The 16,589-nt window shown below is 40.2% G+C and overlaps 1 protein-coding gene across 1 annotated transcript in view; it reads left to right on the forward strand.

Annotated features, from left to right (window-relative positions):
* Positions 1 to 15,713, forward strand: part of LOC149016148 (rho GTPase-activating protein REN1-like) — a 117,931-nt gene extending 102,218 nt beyond the window's left edge. The window contains exons 24-25 of the mRNA XM_089157275.1: positions 14,470 to 14,748; positions 14,963 to 15,713. Coding sequence (XP_089013401.1) covers positions 14,470 to 14,748; positions 14,963 to 15,124 — 441 coding nt within the window. The 3' untranslated portion in view covers positions 15,125 to 15,713. The remainder of the gene's footprint in view (positions 1 to 14,469; positions 14,749 to 14,962) is intronic.
* Positions 15,714 to 16,589: the final 876 nt, after the last annotated feature.

Genomic DNA, 16,589 nt, shown 5'->3' on the forward strand with positions numbered 1-16,589 from the left:
GGAATTCAAAAGAAATGACATGATAAGAGAGTCATTCGAGATCCATTTATCCTGTGAAACGCCTGTGGTAGTAGGTTTGATAGTGGTGCCCGTAATGTGTCCAACAAGTCCTCTTCCGGCAATAGTCAGGTAAGCAGACCGGGACCAAATCAAATAATTTGTCCCATCAAAGCTTACTGAAAGAGGATGAAGAGTGGGGTAATGTTCGGAGCCAATGGGAGCAGGAGTACCATCAATAGTTGTCATATTAAAAAAATTATCTGCAGTTCTTTAGTCTTCAACCTTTCGAAGTAACTGAAATGTTGCAGAATGCAATAGCCGAACTACCGAAAACAATTCTAAGTAATGATAACACGTGAAAAGTATCTCCTTGGATTACCTCCAATTAGTATATTGTTGAACCAAAGTACACCAGGAAAGTTTCCAGGAAAGACTGGAGGGACACAACCGATCCGCTTAAATACCAGACTCCTTACACAAAATTTTCCTAGACATGCACTTAATTACCCAATATATATTTCTAGGACCTCTTTTTTTATACTCAATTCACATTCTGATGATTAAAAAGCATTATGCTTTACTGTAAGAACAATATCTACTTAACCGTTGCCCCATCATGTCTTATGGGGTCCATTAATGATACTGCCTCTGTGTGAGGAACTTTGTGACAACCCCTCATGGCTTTTTGAATCAAATAACACTATGGCTTTAGTTTACAATCCTATGACAATAGTGTTGATTGGAGTTCTAACCACACAGTTATTATACCGATTAAAAATGGTCAAGTGTACGTGTTTGTAATTGACGAAATAGGAATTGAAGTGTTTTATTCTTGTGTGTATTATTCTGAACTTTACAATCAATATATACATAGCTGCTATCTATGAAATAGGAAAGAATATCCTACCTAGAAGATTAGAATAAATGAGAAATCTACCTAGAATAGAAGATTAGAATAAATGAGAAATCTACCTAGAATAGAAGATTACAATGAATGAGAAATCTACCTAGAATAGAAGATTACAATAAATGAGAAATCTACCTAGAATAGAAGATTACAATAAATGAGAAATATTATGATATGATTCTAAGATTTTCCACACTCCCCCTCAAGCTGGTGAATAGGCATCCTCCATTCCCAACTTGGATATGCATTTTTGAAAGGCTGAGCTGCTCAATCCTTTAGTAAGTACATCAGCAAGTTGACTATGTGTAGACACATACGGCGTACAAATCAGTCCGCTATCCAGCTTCTCTTTGATGAAGTGTCTGTCAATCTCAATGTGCTTGGTTTGGTCATGTTGAACAGGGTTATGTGCTATACTGATTGCTGATTTGTTGTCACAGTAGAGTCTCATTGGTCCACCTCATTCAACCTTTAGGTCTTCTAAGATAATCTTCAACCAAAGTAATTCACATATTCCTTGAGCCATTGCACGAAATTCAGCTTCTGCACTTGACTAGGCCACAACATTCTACTTCTTGCTCCTCCATGTCACAAGATTGCCACCAAGAAAGGTGCAATATCCTGTGGTTGACCTTCTACATACTGCTGACCCTGCATAATCAGCATCAGTGTATGCTTCTAGTATCATTCCTTTATTCCTTCTAAATAAAAGGCCTCTCCCTGGCGTCCCTTTTAAATATTGTAGCACACGGTGAGCTGCATGCAAGTGAATTTCCTTTGGACTGTGCATGAATTGGCTGATTACACTAACTGCATATGCTATATCGGGCCTTGTGTGAGACAAGTAGATTAGTCTTCCTACTAGTCTTTGATACATCTCTCGGTCCACAACAACATCTTCTTCTGCATTCCCAAGTTTACTGTTGGGATCTATTGGAGTGCTTGCTGGTTTACATGCGGCCATTCCTGTTTCTTTAAGGACATCAGTGATATACTTTTGTTGAGAGATGAAAATGCCTTGTTGAGAGTGAGCAACTTCAATGCCAAGGAAGTATTTTAATCTTCCTAAAGCCTTGATCTCAAATTCCTTAGCCAAGCATTGAGTCAAATTTTGTTTCTCTTTTTCTTCATTTCCTGTCACTATTATGTCATCAACATACACAAGTAGTGCTGTGACTCCCCCAGTTGATGAGTGCTTGATGAACAATGTATGGTCTCCTTGACTTTGCTTGTAACCCATACTAATCATGACTTTAGTAAATCTGTCAAACCATGCCCGTGGTGACTGTTTGAGTCCATATAAGGCCTTTTTTAACTTGCATACAATATTAGCAGCTAAATCATTCTCATAAACCGGTGGAACCTCCATGTAAATTTCTTCCTTTAGTTCACCATGCAAGAATGCATTTTTAACATCAAACTGTCGCAAGTCCCAACCATAATTTGCCGCCAAGGATAGTAAGATTCTGACAGTATTCATTTTTGCAACTGGAGCAAATGTTTCAAGGTAGTCAATCCCGTAAGTTTGGGTGTAGCCCTTGGCTACCAACCTTGCTTTGTACCTTTCTAAAGATCCATCTGCTCGATACTTCAATGTATAGACCCATTTGCACCCCACAGGTTTCTTCCCTTCTGGTAACCTTACAAATTCCCAGGTTCCATTGCTTTCTAATGCTTCCATCTCCACATTCATAGCTTGCTTCCACTCCTTATTGGATAAAGCCTCATATAAGTTGTTAGGAATGGCAATGGTGTTTAAACTTACCAGAAAGGCTCTATGAGATGGGGGAAAATGTTTAAAGGACAAGAATTGGGCAAGAGGGTACATGAGTTTCATTGTGCATTCTTTAGTGCCTTTCCTAATGGCAATAGGAAGGTCTAGTTCATTACTATCTGCGGGCACATCAGATTCGGTTTGTAGTGAAGGATTAGTCATTTGTACCTCATTTCCAGAATTTGGATTGGAGTCTTGAACTTGCACTGATTCTAGAACAAGATTCTTCTTCCTTGAGAACACCTTTCCTTTGCCAAATCTCACATGCTCAATATCAAAAGTAGGCTCTTTCATTTCAAAGTTTGACATATGTTCATGTTGTTCACAGTTTGACACAGGTGAGTCTGACACAAGTTTAGGTTATTCAGAGTTTGACTCAGGTTACATAGTGAAGTTTTTGGGAGTGAACTCTAAGTCAAGTAAGGAATTCCCATTCTTATCTTCCATTATTGAATGCTCCCCCTGAAGATGCGATGTGGAAAAATAAGACTTATGTTCATGAAAAGTGACATCAATGGAAACATGGAACCTTTTTGAAGGAGGGTGATAGCACTTATAGCCCTTTTGAGTGGAGGAATATCCTATAAATAAACATTTGAGTGCTCTAGGATCTAATTTACCCCGATGTGGTCCATGAATATGAACAAATGAGACACACCCAAAAATTCGAGGAACAAGGTTATTTGTCGTTTGTAGGTTTTAGAACTGGGAAATGACATCCATTGGACTCTTGAATCCTAAGACTCTCGAAGGCAGCCGATTTATGAGATGAGTTGTTGTGAGGACTGCTTCCCCCCAAAATGACTTAGGCACATTGTGTTGGAATAGGGAGGCTCTAGTTACATCAAGAAGGTGGCCATTTTTCCGTTCAGCTACTCCGTTTTGTTGTGGGGTATCAACTATCAACGCACGATGACTCATGTATAATTTCCTCCCTTTGAAAGAATGGAGTTAGAATTTGATTGAAATAGTCTCTGGCATTATCAGATCTAAATCTTTTTATACTAACTCCAAATTGGTTTTTAACCATGGAATGGAAGTTGGGAAGAACACAACTAACTTCGGATTTGTTTTTGAGTAGAAAAATCCATTAGACACGAGTGGAATCATCAATGAATAACACGAACCACCTAGCCCCAGACAAATTAGGAACTCTAGAAGGACCCCAAATATCACTATGAATGAGATAAAAGGGGATGGAACTTCTTTTCTTGCTTAAAGGAAGTGGTACACGCTTGTGTTTAGCAAGCTCACACACATCACAATGAAACTCATCAACATGTATGCCTTGAAACAAAGAAGGAAACAAAAGACTGATTACCCTAAAGGAAGGATGTCCAAGTCTGTGATGGTAAAGCTAGATTTTTTTTCTTTATTGGTTTGAGAAGGACTACCATTAGTAGCATGTGATTGGCTTGGTGCCTCAAGGTCCCTTTCTCTAGCATGTCCAATCGTCCTCCCCGAATCCTTGTCCTGAAATACACAATGACTATGGTGAAAGACTACATTACAATGTAAATCTTGCGTGAGTTTTTTCACAGAAACGAGATTTGTAGTAGTCTAGGAACATGTAGGACATTTTTCAAGGTGAGGGAGGAGTTGAGCTCAATATTTCCAGTTCCATCCACAGTAGTTAACGAGCCATCAGCAGTAGCTATCTTCCTACTACTTGGACAGGGAGAATATGTGGTGAAAAGATTTGGTGAGTGTGACATGTGGTTAGTTGCACCTGAATCTATGATCCAGGGGCTTGAAAGAGAATTACTAAAGACATTTAATCCAATAGAAAGTGGAAACTCACCTGAATATGCCAAAGAGCATGTACCTGGTTTTTTGTTAAGGTTGCTCAAAAGAGTTTTTATACGTTCTATGTCCTCCTGATTAAGGCTAGCAACCTCTTTATTAGTGGCTTCAGGTTGCTGTGCAGATGTAACATGCGCCTGACCATTATTTCCAGATTGCTCTCCTTTGTGCCCCCACTCTTGGCTAGGAGGTTTACCATGAAGTTTCCAGCATCTTTCCCGTGTGTGACGAGCTTTCTTGCAATAGGTACACCATAGATTGTCTCTGTTTTGCTGTTTGGATTGCCCAGTTTTTCCACTTTCAGCAACAATTGCCTTGTCGGTTGTGGGAGTTGAATGCTTTCCTCCTTGAGATACCATTGATGAACTATCAACACTTGTAGGCTCTAACATCAGTCCTCTTCTGCTCTCTTCCCCTCGAACCAATGCTACAACTTCATTGAAACACGGCACATCTAATTTTCCAAGAATCTGAACCCTTATTTGGTTAAACTTAGGATTTAACCCAAACAAAAAATCATAGACTCTATCTTGCTCAATATACTGCTTTACTACTGCAGCATCCTCAGAGCACTTCGTCTTGATGACTCGGTAATGATCCAACTCTTGCCACAAAGCTTTCAGCTGGTTGGCATATTCTGTAACTGTTTTATTTCCTTGTTTGGCTGCTACTATTTTAACCTTGACCTCATAGACTTGGGCCGCATCTCTCGCCTTAGAATACGTCTGTTGGATAGCCTCCCAGATGTCTTTGGCCATTGCCAAGAACATGCATGTATCACTGATTTCTGGAATCATAGAATTCCACATCCATGCCATAATCATAGAATCTTCTTCGTCCCATCCTTCATATTTTGGATCTCTTGGTTTCGGTCCATCTCCAATTAGGTGGCTCATCTTTCCTTTGCCCTTCAGAATGGTCCGAATGAGTTGAGACCATTTTAAATAATTTCTTCCATCGAGCCTGTAGGCAGATTGAATATTCTACAATTCTCCATTCTGCAGATTTTTGATTGTCTGATCAAATGCAGTCCCGGAAGTAACCTCTCTTGGTTCTGACATACCCTTTGTAGGTGCTTAAAAATAATATGTGAAACAGTAACCAAAGATGTAGCAGAACGACAGACAAGACGGAGAAAGAAAAAAACTGTTTTTCAAGTAAGGAAAAAAAAAAACAGAACAGAGCTGAATAAAGAATGGCAATAAAGGCCAAAGGAAGAATAATCTCTGTGTGGCGGAAACACCAGAGATTAAAGGCCGCCACACAGAGATTAAAGGCAACGAAGGCCTGAAAGCTGAACAGCAATCCCAAGATTGGTTGGCTCTGATGCCATGACGAAATAGGAATTGAAGAGTTTTATTCTTGTGTGTATTATTCAGAACTTTACAATCAATATATACACAGCTACTATCTATGAAATAGGAAAGAATATCCTACCTAGAAGATTAGAATAAATGAGAAATCTACCTAGAATAGAAGATTACAATAAATGAGAAATCTACCTAGAATAGAAGATTGCAATAAATGAGTAATCTACCTAGAATAGAAAAATACAATAAAAAAAATTACCTGTAATAGAATATTACAATCTGATCTACTTAGATTAAAGATACTAATAAAATATTATGATATGATTCTAAGATTTTCCACAGTAATAGTTTAAGCCTGTGTGCTTGTATGGTTTCAAGTTTGGATACAATATACAAATACCAAGCAAATGAATCAGGAATCACTGAAGTTTGAAGATTTCTCAATCTTTCCTTTCTTTGATCTCCAAACTTATGGGGTTGGTCAATAATTCTTGTTTTTCCATTCTACTTCATTAAGGTAATATTCATGTCTTGCCAAAGTCATCTTTATTTTTTCACCATCTTGTGATCTTGTTTAGTTTTTTATTAATTTTTTATAGGTAAGGGGTGGGAAGGTTAACAGCCTATAGGTTCAAATTCAAAACCTCATGGTAAGCATGGGCATAGGGACCACAACATCACAAAGGGCGCCAGGCAGCTGTCATTATTGGCCTAGCCCATGTTCTTTGACCTTCCTCTAGTGAATGTCAATTGCTTGCATCAAGCATCCCCTACCAAGGGCTGGAACCAGATGATTTAAACACTGGCAGAGAAAAATGTTCACCTGTATGTTTTAGTAAGGCGCATATTGGACTTGTATAGCCCTTAGCCACCAAGCGGGCCTTGAACCATTCAATCGTACCATCAGAGTGGTACTTAATAGTATACACCCGCCGACAAGGGACCACATCTTTCCCCGGAGGTAAGTTTACCAAAGACCATGTGTGAGAATATTGTAAAGCATCCATTTCCACATCCATGGCAGCTTTCCAGCCAGGAATTGTAAGAGCCTCGGTATGATGGATTGGAATATGAATGGCAGACATAGACAAAGCAAAGCAATGAAAGCTAGGAGGGAGATGAGAGATAGAGACAAAATTGGAAACAGAATAAACAACGTTAGAGCGTAAAGTACAAGTGCGAGTACCTTTCCTTAAAGCAATTGGTAAGTCATCTAAAGGCGGAGTGGGATCTCCAATAGAATAATCCGCCGATGGAGAGGATGAAGAAGGAACATTCATGGGGTCAGCTTCAAGCTCCACTAAAGGAGAGCCGCTAATATTGTTAGAGGAACTCTACTATCCACAATATGTTACGCCAACTTATGTCTCCGCTGATAAACCTGTAGAGAAACACTACTGGTGGAAGGAACTAAAGAGGGAACAGGAGGAGTATCATCGAAAACACAATTTTCAACAGACACAAATTGACTAGGATAATAAAGAGTGTCTTTGAAAAAGGTCTCATCCGCACTTATAAATTGTTTGCGAAGAACTGGATCATAACAGCGAAAACCTTTTTGACTACATGGGTACCCAAGAAAAATACACTTAACAGAACAGGGGGAAAGTTTATCCAAAGGACGTGGTATGTGAACAAAACACACACTACCAAAAATTTTGGGTGGAACTAAAATGGTTCTCTATTGGGAAAAACAATTGAAAAAGGAGATTTTTCATAAAGCAAAGGCATAGGCATTTGGTTAATTAAATGACCAACAATCCAAACTGCATCACACTAGTAACTCTTGGGAACATTCATCTGAATCAAAATAGCGCGTGCAACCTCCAAGAGGTGATGATTTTTGTGTTCAGCCACTCCATTTTGATGGGGAGTGAATGAACAACTGGTTTGATGAATCATTCCAAGAGAATCACAAAGGTTAGATTTATCATGTTGCACATATTCTAAAACATTATTAGACCCAAAAATGTTAATAGGAAGAGAAAATTGAGTCCGAATTTCATGAATAAAACTTTTAAATGTAGTTAAGAACTTTGTCCGATCCTCTAAAAGATACAACTATGTAAGATTGGAGAAATTGTCCACAAAAGTGACAAAATATCAAAAACCATGCCTGTTACTAATTCTACAAGGACCCCAAATATCGGAATGAACAAGAGAAAACAAGGACTTACTACGAGGGATAGAGCGTGGAGGATAGGTGGCACGATGATGCTTCCCTAACTCATATGCTTCACAATTTAATCTAGACACTAATTTATAAGAAGGAAATAAAAATCTTAATCTAGATAAAGATAAATGGCCTAAACAACAGTGCCACTGAGAGCATCTACACCATCATCAGAGAGAGCTGTAATAAGGGCAGCATAGTCTAGATGGTAGAGTCCATCCCTTTCACACCCTCCACCAATCGTCTTCCTCGTGTGAAGGTGTGGAAAACATAATAAGTGGGAGTAAAAGTCACAGAGCAATTTAGTGTTTTAGTTAACTGACTAACAGATAATAAGTTAAAAGGAAAGTTAGCAACATGAAGTAAAGATGAAAAAGTAAAAGGTGTAGGAGAAACACTTCCAGAGCCTAGTATAGGTGTGGAAGTCCCGTTAGCTAGGACAACAGATTTTTAGTGGTAGATTTAGAAAAAGAGCTGAAAAGTGATAATGTACCAGTCATGTGGGAAGAGGCCCCTGAATCTATGATCCAAGGGGTGGGAGTAGAAGTGAGAAGTACTGTGTTACCTGCATGAAAAAGTGTGGCAGCAGAAGTACCAGTGGATGTGGAAGCGTTGGTCTCAATATTTTCAATCGACAAAGGATTTGGCTTACATCATCTCTTAGAGTCTTAGACAAGTCCCCTAAAGAAGATCCAGAACCACTACCGTTGTTTGCTACATTATCAATACCACCATCAAAAATAGCATGATTGGCAAGCTGCTTGGCCACTCTAGCTTTCCATGTTTGGCCCAGCAAGCTTCCACTAAGTGCCCTGTTTACCGCAATGAGTACAGAGTCGAGATGTCTTATCAGATAGTTGAACACCATGACCTCCAGAAGACCTACTAACTCCCCCTAAACCATGACCACGTCCCCTTCCACGAGAGGTAGTGAAGGCCAAATTTTCTCCTTTAGAACTTTTTTCTGGAGAACTCCCTTCAGGCAAGGCAATACATTGAAGTCTAGAATATGTTTCACTAAGGTTAGGAACATGCTCACCAGCAAGAAGATGTCCTTTGACAGATTTCAATTCAGGGTTCAATCCTACAAGAAACTTGGATACAAAAAATTCATTCCGTTGGGCCTTAAGCTTCTCTATATCTATGGTGAGAGATTGAAATACATTCAACTTCTCCATCATGCCTTTAAAGGAGTTGTAATTATCCTGCAGAGACTTGTCAGCTTGCTGAAATTAAAATTGTTTTCCATAAATACTAAAAATCTGAGTCATATTTTTACCTTGGGAATAGGTCTCTTGCAAGTTATCCCATATATTCCCTTTGCAATCTTATGGAACAAAACATTCATTGTAATATCAGGTTCCATACTATTCCACATCCAAATTTTGATGATTGCATCATCTTGGATCCAACTAAAATAGGATTTGTCAGTCTCAGTAGGAGGTTCATCCTCAATAACTTAAGCTTACCTTTTGCAAGTATGTACACCCGAACCGCTTGTGACCACAACAAGTGATTAAAACTACCTTTGAGCTTGATAGATGTAATTTGAACATTACATGATCTCCTTGAGATCCTTTAGATTCAGCTCGTACTCATGGTTGAGTCACTTGTAAGTGAAGACATTAAACTAAGGGAGATATCACTCAATCAGTTTTCCAGAACTTAAAGTAGAATGAGCACAAAAAAAAATTCTGCAACCTTGGGATCGAATAGGAGAAAGAAAAAGGTTTGCAAGGTGCAACAAAAAGAGGTATCGAAGGTAGGTAGAAAACAATATTTAATCCAAGTTTTGGAACTTGTAAGAGTAAGGTAATAGGTAGTGAAGATCAATTCACATGAATACCTAATCTAATAGTCCATGATATACAGCACTAGGTGGTTGCACACCAAGGAAAATAGAAAAACAAAAGAGAACTTTAGAAGAGAATATTTAGAACAACACTATTTTTATTCAAAAAAGCTCTGATGCCATGTTAGAAAACAAGCTTTAAATAATCAAAACAGTAGCTGAAGAAGAAGAAGAGCAGAAGAGAAGAGAGATGAAGAACCAACAGAAGAGGCCTGTGATTCTAGCTAAAGAGTCTAGAATCACAAAGCCCCTTTATTTATAGCTTCTAATGAATCTAATATAACTTCAGAGACAAGTAATTGTCCCTAGAAAAAAATTAAAAAAAAAATTACAGCTCTAGTAGTTTTCTAGCTCCTAAAATAGAAACTACCACCAAGATAGAAACTATGCTTTCTAGAAAATCCCAAAACTTATGTAGCAAGACTCCTGCATTAGAAATAGAAAGTAGAGTAGCATCACTAGCATAATACTATTCACGTGAACGGTAATGTGAATAGTAAAGTAGCTTAAACTTGTGTATACTTCAACACCCTCTATTCCTGCTACCCTTTGAAGCATCCCTTTCTACCACCACTGCCCTTTGATGCCTCGTTCACATCGAAGATAGCTCTTGCCAATAGAAGGATGTCAACTATAAAGCCCCAACATCTTTACTCCGAAAACCTTAGTTACTAGTATGCGGTCCCTACCTTTTCAGAGGCTACTAGCGAGCCCAGCCATAATTGGAGAAGAAGTAGACATTGGCAACGACAACACGAGAAAAACCAGCCTTTAGTTCGCCACAACCGCTCCTTCCCTCTGTCCACAGGACATCTGAACAACTCAATTTTGCACTTGGTAGTGCCGCAATCACTAAGACCACTACCCTCGGCTCTGATCAAGCCCTGCAAGTCTAAAGTTGTTGCTCTATCTTTGAGAGGTTTTCGTGTTTCGACTAATGTACTCCCAACCCTACTGCCATGTCTTTACTTGGATCTAGTCCATTGTCCATCACCAACCGAGCTCCCATCACCCCTCAAATACCTTGCCCTCTACAGTCTTTCCCTTCTCATGCATCCTTCCCCTGCACCTTTTCCCCTTATTGCCTACAACCCTTACTTCCTCTTATATATCAAGAACCTTCCCTGACCGTAATCCTTGTTCTCTAAAACACCACCATTTTGGTGCTTCCCCTCTATTAAGTGAAAACCCCTTTCTATACATCCTCCTCTTCACCTCCCCTTGTCATGAATGTGTCACCGTGGCCCATCTTACCACCTTCTCTACAAGACGCTAGAATTTGCTGTCTTCTAACCCTATTACTAACCCCCTTAACTCGGGCCCCTCTCCATATATCCCTCCAAATTTCCCTTTCTACACATTTGTTGCTCCATTTTTTACCAAACCAACCCTGTTAGACCAACTTTTAACCAATCAAACCCATCGGAATTTGGACCTCCCTTGAACCCAAACCTACCAACCCACCTTTATATCAAACCAACCCCTCCATCCCTCTGCCCTATTATTGAACCCTAATTTGACCCTTTTGTCACCCCCTCCCACTCCTTCTCCTCCCCACCCCCTCCTTCCACCCCCTCCTTCCACCCCCCTCCTTCCACCCCCCTCCTTCCCCTTGACTCTGGATCCTTTACTGATGCCAATCTATTTGAAACCTCCTTCCCCATTTGACCAACCTATATGAATTTCCCTCTCTGTGGCTGTTATTTCCCCCGCTATGGTCGTTCCTACACCCACCAAAGACATAAATCTCGTGTTTGCCACTGTAGCCCCCCCCCCCCCAACCCCCTCGTTCTAGCCATGTCTATGGCCTTAATCTGGGACGTTAAGGGGCTAAACTCCCTTGCCAAATAAGCGGACATCAAAATGGCCCTTAATTTTATAAGGTCTTTTTTGTGCCCTCCTCGAAATATGTATCCTTTGTGACAAAGCCAATTGGATTGCCTCCTCCGTTGCCCCCTCCGGGTCATTTTTCCCCAACCATGGCCACACCTTAGGTGGACCTATTTGGATTCTATAGGACCCTTAAAAAATATACATCTCCTCTTAAATCTTGCACTGCTTATCCTTCCCATTTCTTTCTTTCCATTATTTAAGGCCTCAATTGCTCCACTGATCATCTACGTTTATGGTTAGACCTTCACTCCCTCTATGCCTTTGTTGATGGGCATCCTTGGGGTGGGAGTGCTGACTTTAACATTGTTTGCTACTTTCATGAGAAAAAGTGTGGCTGCCCTATGACCCCGTGGTTGTCAATGCCATCAACTCCAACATTAAGGATTTAGCCATAATTGACCTAAGATGGTCGAGCCACTTACTTTCTTGACAAAAGTTACAACCATAGGATTGGTAATGACCATATTGCTTCGAAACTTGATTGTTTCTTGTAAATGATGCCTAGTTCGCCCGCTTCCCCTCCTCCCATGCTTCCCTTTTGCCCTCGAGTCTATCCAACCACCACTCCTTTCATCTCCACATTTTATCTCTCACCTCCTTTGAGATAAGCTAGTCCATTGTTTCTCCTTGCCCCTAGTTGCTTTCACTCGAAAACTTTGCCACTCCAAGTTGGCTCTCAAGTCTTGGAACACGACCACCTTCCAAAACGTCTCATCCCAAATTTCTAATTCCATGCCAATCTTATCAGGGTGCAACTTCGCCTCCAAATGGACCCTCTCAATCCCTCTCTTGCTTTGGAAAAGAAAACTCTCTCAGCTGACCTATTCTCCCTCTCAGCTCAAGAAGAGTTTCTTCCACCAAAAGTCTAGAGTCAAATGGCTTAAGCTTGGAGATTCGAATTCCACTTACTTCCATCAGTGCCTCAAAGCTTGCCATAACTTCAATTCCATTCCCCTCTTCTCTCCAATAATGATACTTGGATTTTTTGCGTTTCCATTATCAAACTGGAAGTGGATTCTATCTTCTCCTCACTCCTGCATCCCCCCCCCCCCCCCCCCCAATCCCTATTCCCCTAAACCTGATCAACAAATGTGTCCACCCCTCCATTCTTGAAAGATTTGGAAGGTTGTCTATTGTCCCAAAGCCAAAGGTAGTCTAGGAATCTATCTATCCAGGATTATAATGTTGCTAGTTTGCTTATGCTAATCTAGAAAATCTCCTCTAACCATGATTCCATTTGGCTCTAGTGCTCTACTCATATCTCCTGAAATTGAACTCCATTTGGACCATCTCTCTCCCCTCTAACCCATCCTAGGTTTGGAGCAAGCTCCTTCTTAGACCCCTCGCCTTCTTGGCTATTTCCACCTTGATCTCAAATGGAACCCCTGCCTCCTTCTAGCTGAATCCATACAATCCACTGGTTATCCTATACAACCAATTTGGACTACACACTATTTATAAGTCCCACATCTCTAAAGCCATTACCCTTTCAATTTTCACCGTCAATGGCTCTTGGTCTCCCCCGCCATCCTCCCCTCCCCCCAAATGACAAAACCATCTTGCTCGCATCCTCTTCAGGCACCTTCTTAACTTCCTTAGCTTGGAACCTCATTCTTACTTTTATCCAACATGTACTTTGGTCCCCTTTGGTTTGGCTCAAAGGTAACATACCCTGATATTCTGTCATCCTCTAGAGATCCCTCAACCATCATCTCCCCACCAATGACTCCTCATCCATCCACATAGCCCTGCCAACTCCAACTGTATCCTTTGTTAGAACTGCCTTGAAGTCTTAGACCACCTCTTCTTCACCTATCCCTGTTCTCGCTCCCTTTTAGGGAAAGCCTTTAAACTCTATTTGGTTCCACTCAAGACGTGCTTAGGGATTTACTCGAGATTGGTTATGGATTTTAAGGACTAAGCCATGCTTCCACTATTTGTGACCTTTTAATAAGTTGGTAATTGAAGCTACCGCTCATTAGTTGTGGTGAGATAGAAACCTTACAGGATGGACCTCTAATTCTTGGTCCTTGGATTTGGTTGGAGATAGAAAGCCATCTACTTTGATGTCGCCTCCAGGCTGCAGTTGTTGCCCCGTCCCCTTCTTGTGGACACACCAAGGAACAAAGACGTTGTTACCCAGGGCTTAGGCTCATCTCTTCAGCCTAGGCTGGTCCCCCTCTGCCCCCCCCCCCGGCTCTCTGTTTCCTCCTTGTATAGTCTCCCCTCACCTCCATTTTTTTGGTGATCTTACTTGATTCATCCAAAAAAATGCTGGTATTGCTATTTGTGTCGATGTTGTATGCTTTACTCCTATTTACTATTATTCTGCTCTTATGGGTTCCACTTACCCTCTAAGTTGTGTTAGGCTAGGGCGTATTCTCATGCCATCTTGGCTTGTGGTCATGCGTCGACACTTATGCGTTATGTTGTTCCCTGGTTGAACCCCTTGTGTCATGTCTTAAGTGCAAAAACACTATACAATCATAGAGAAAAGGCCGGATATGCTAGTGGTATACAATATGCGTCTTTCTCTGTCCATCTTTTGGGGGACAGGGAAGTCATTCAAATGAGGGATTGAGAGACAGGGTGGTAGCAAACCTATCCCTCACCCATAAGCATTTTATTGTTATGCATACCAATTTCAAAGACTAGTATAAGCTATTTACTTATTTCAAATGTGTGTTTAATTCGTAATCGTAACAATACATGTTCTGTGCATTTTCATTTGAACCTTTTTTGATAAATTTTCAACAGAATACTGAGGTGGCTCCAGCTGACTGTGAAAATCTTAAGACACGAGAGCGAGGATCTTTATTGAAAAAGAAATCACCAATGAAGCAGCATCTAAGCTCTTATAGTCACAGCAATAATAGGTCAGATCCACCATCTTTATTAGCCAAGCAACCTTCTCAGAAGCAGCAGCTAGATTTAACCAGTCATAACAACACTAAATCTGTTGGAATATCCACCACTGCATCTCCAGTGGAGCTTATTGCTTCTTCTAACACTAAGACGTCTGGTTCGAAGAGTGAGGTAGGCCTTCACTGCATTAAAATATACTTCTTTTGAAAACCATCTGCCTTTTTTTTTTTTATTGCAGAAAGTGAACCCTAGAGTTATATTTCCTTCACTGCTCAAGACTTTTTGCCATGTATTTCATGTTAACCTTGAGATAAGCCAAAATTGTAGTCCAAGTGTCTTTAGTTATCAGAACATTAAAAAAGATCGTCGATTGCACCTGTGACAGGGAACTGTGTCTACGTCCTCTGCACTGACAAAACTGACGACTCGACTCAACTTCTTGAAAGAACGGCGTATCCATATTGCAAATGAGCTTCAAAACCTAGACAAGGCTCGTGGATTGGAGGGTCAGTCAGTTGGTGATCCTCCAGGGACCAGTCCCAAATAAGGAAAAAACACTAGGTGGAAAACAAAATTGTGATCTTCCTGTGTATCATTCCTACCTTTGTAACTTTATCTGTCATTCCTTGTGTAACCGAGTCTGCCTATGTCTTGATCTTCACTGACTCTAATATATGTTTAGCAAGGACAAGCACACAAGCAGGTCACCCAATCTTTGGGGCTTCTTGTGAACTCTTTAAATGGTGCCTGAAGTCAGAGCAGAAGATGCACAGGTAAGTTTTCATCACTGGAGTAAAGTTTCTTATTCCTTTCTCCTATTCCTGATCAGAATTCAAAGTTCTGAGCATGTATGATCAACAACACAGTAGAGTAAGTTTGTACTATGAAGTCTTTTAAACTGTACCATGCATGTATTCAACCCAAAGTTCAATATGGCAATGTCAATTGTTTTAGCTCCAAAAAATAAATTTAGTACACCTTAAGCATTTCATTTTCAGGTTACGGATGCAGTATTATTGATGCTATGGAGCTCTTTGTCGCTCTTCTCGATCATTCTGACCCACAAATGCTGCTCATCTGGAAAACGAATTTGGAGCAAAGAGACATCACTGAATGTAGGTTATGGTAAAAACAATATGTGGATTTTTTTTTTTTTTTTTTTGGTGGGGGGGGGTGTGGAGGTCATTTGTAGGGTGGTGAACTGTTAGATTGTGAGGGTTTATACATGTCTGGGGCAGCTAAATTTTTGTAAATGAATACGTGACCCATTCACCTGTTTATTTGTTCACAGTGTAACTGGTGGACACTAAAGATATTATATTGGTAAAAGATTAACAATGACCCCAAAATGCAGTGTTCTGAAATCCAAAAAGTCTGCAATTACTGAATAAAATCCAGTAAGAGATATGCTTTTGTTATAGATAACGAAACCAGAGATGAAAGAAAAATTCCAAAAGCTTTACAATTACTGATCCAACCTGGATAAAGGATAAAAAAAGCCAGCTTGGACTTTTGTAAGCATATGCTCAATCGAATGTTAATGTCTGGGAATCTTCTAACCTACCACACTCAAAAAAAAAAAAAAAGAAGGGAAAAAGAAGAAGAAGAATTATGGTGTTTGGGATCTCCATTATGCCCCCAAAAGTGTCCTTTTAAAGATTCCAATGATCTTAATTTTATCAGATCCACGTTTTTTTAACTCTTTTTTTGGATGAATAAATGAACTCATTAAGCAAAGCCCCGGATGGGAGAGAAAGAGTTGGGGGGGGGGGGGGGGGGGAGGATTGCAACATGTTAGTCAGCAAGAAATGAAAGGCAAGACCCCAAGAAGCAGTAGTCCTGTTCCTTGGAATAGGGGAATAGGGGAGGGACTGAATACAAGCGAAAACCTTAAAGCAAATGACTTTCCAAATCAAGCTAAGGGATCTCGAGTTGGAGATCCATCTCCTAAGGTTCTACTTCCACCATAAGTGAAAAATCATAGCTGAAGACCAACCCACCCACCAAGTCAT

Source organism: Hakea prostrata, chromosome 5 (genome assembly GCF_041222555.1).
Source record: "Hakea prostrata isolate BN-2017 chromosome 5, UWA_Hpros_2, whole genome shotgun sequence".
In the NCBI taxonomy this organism is placed as follows: domain Eukaryota; kingdom Viridiplantae; phylum Streptophyta; class Magnoliopsida; order Proteales; family Proteaceae; genus Hakea; species Hakea prostrata.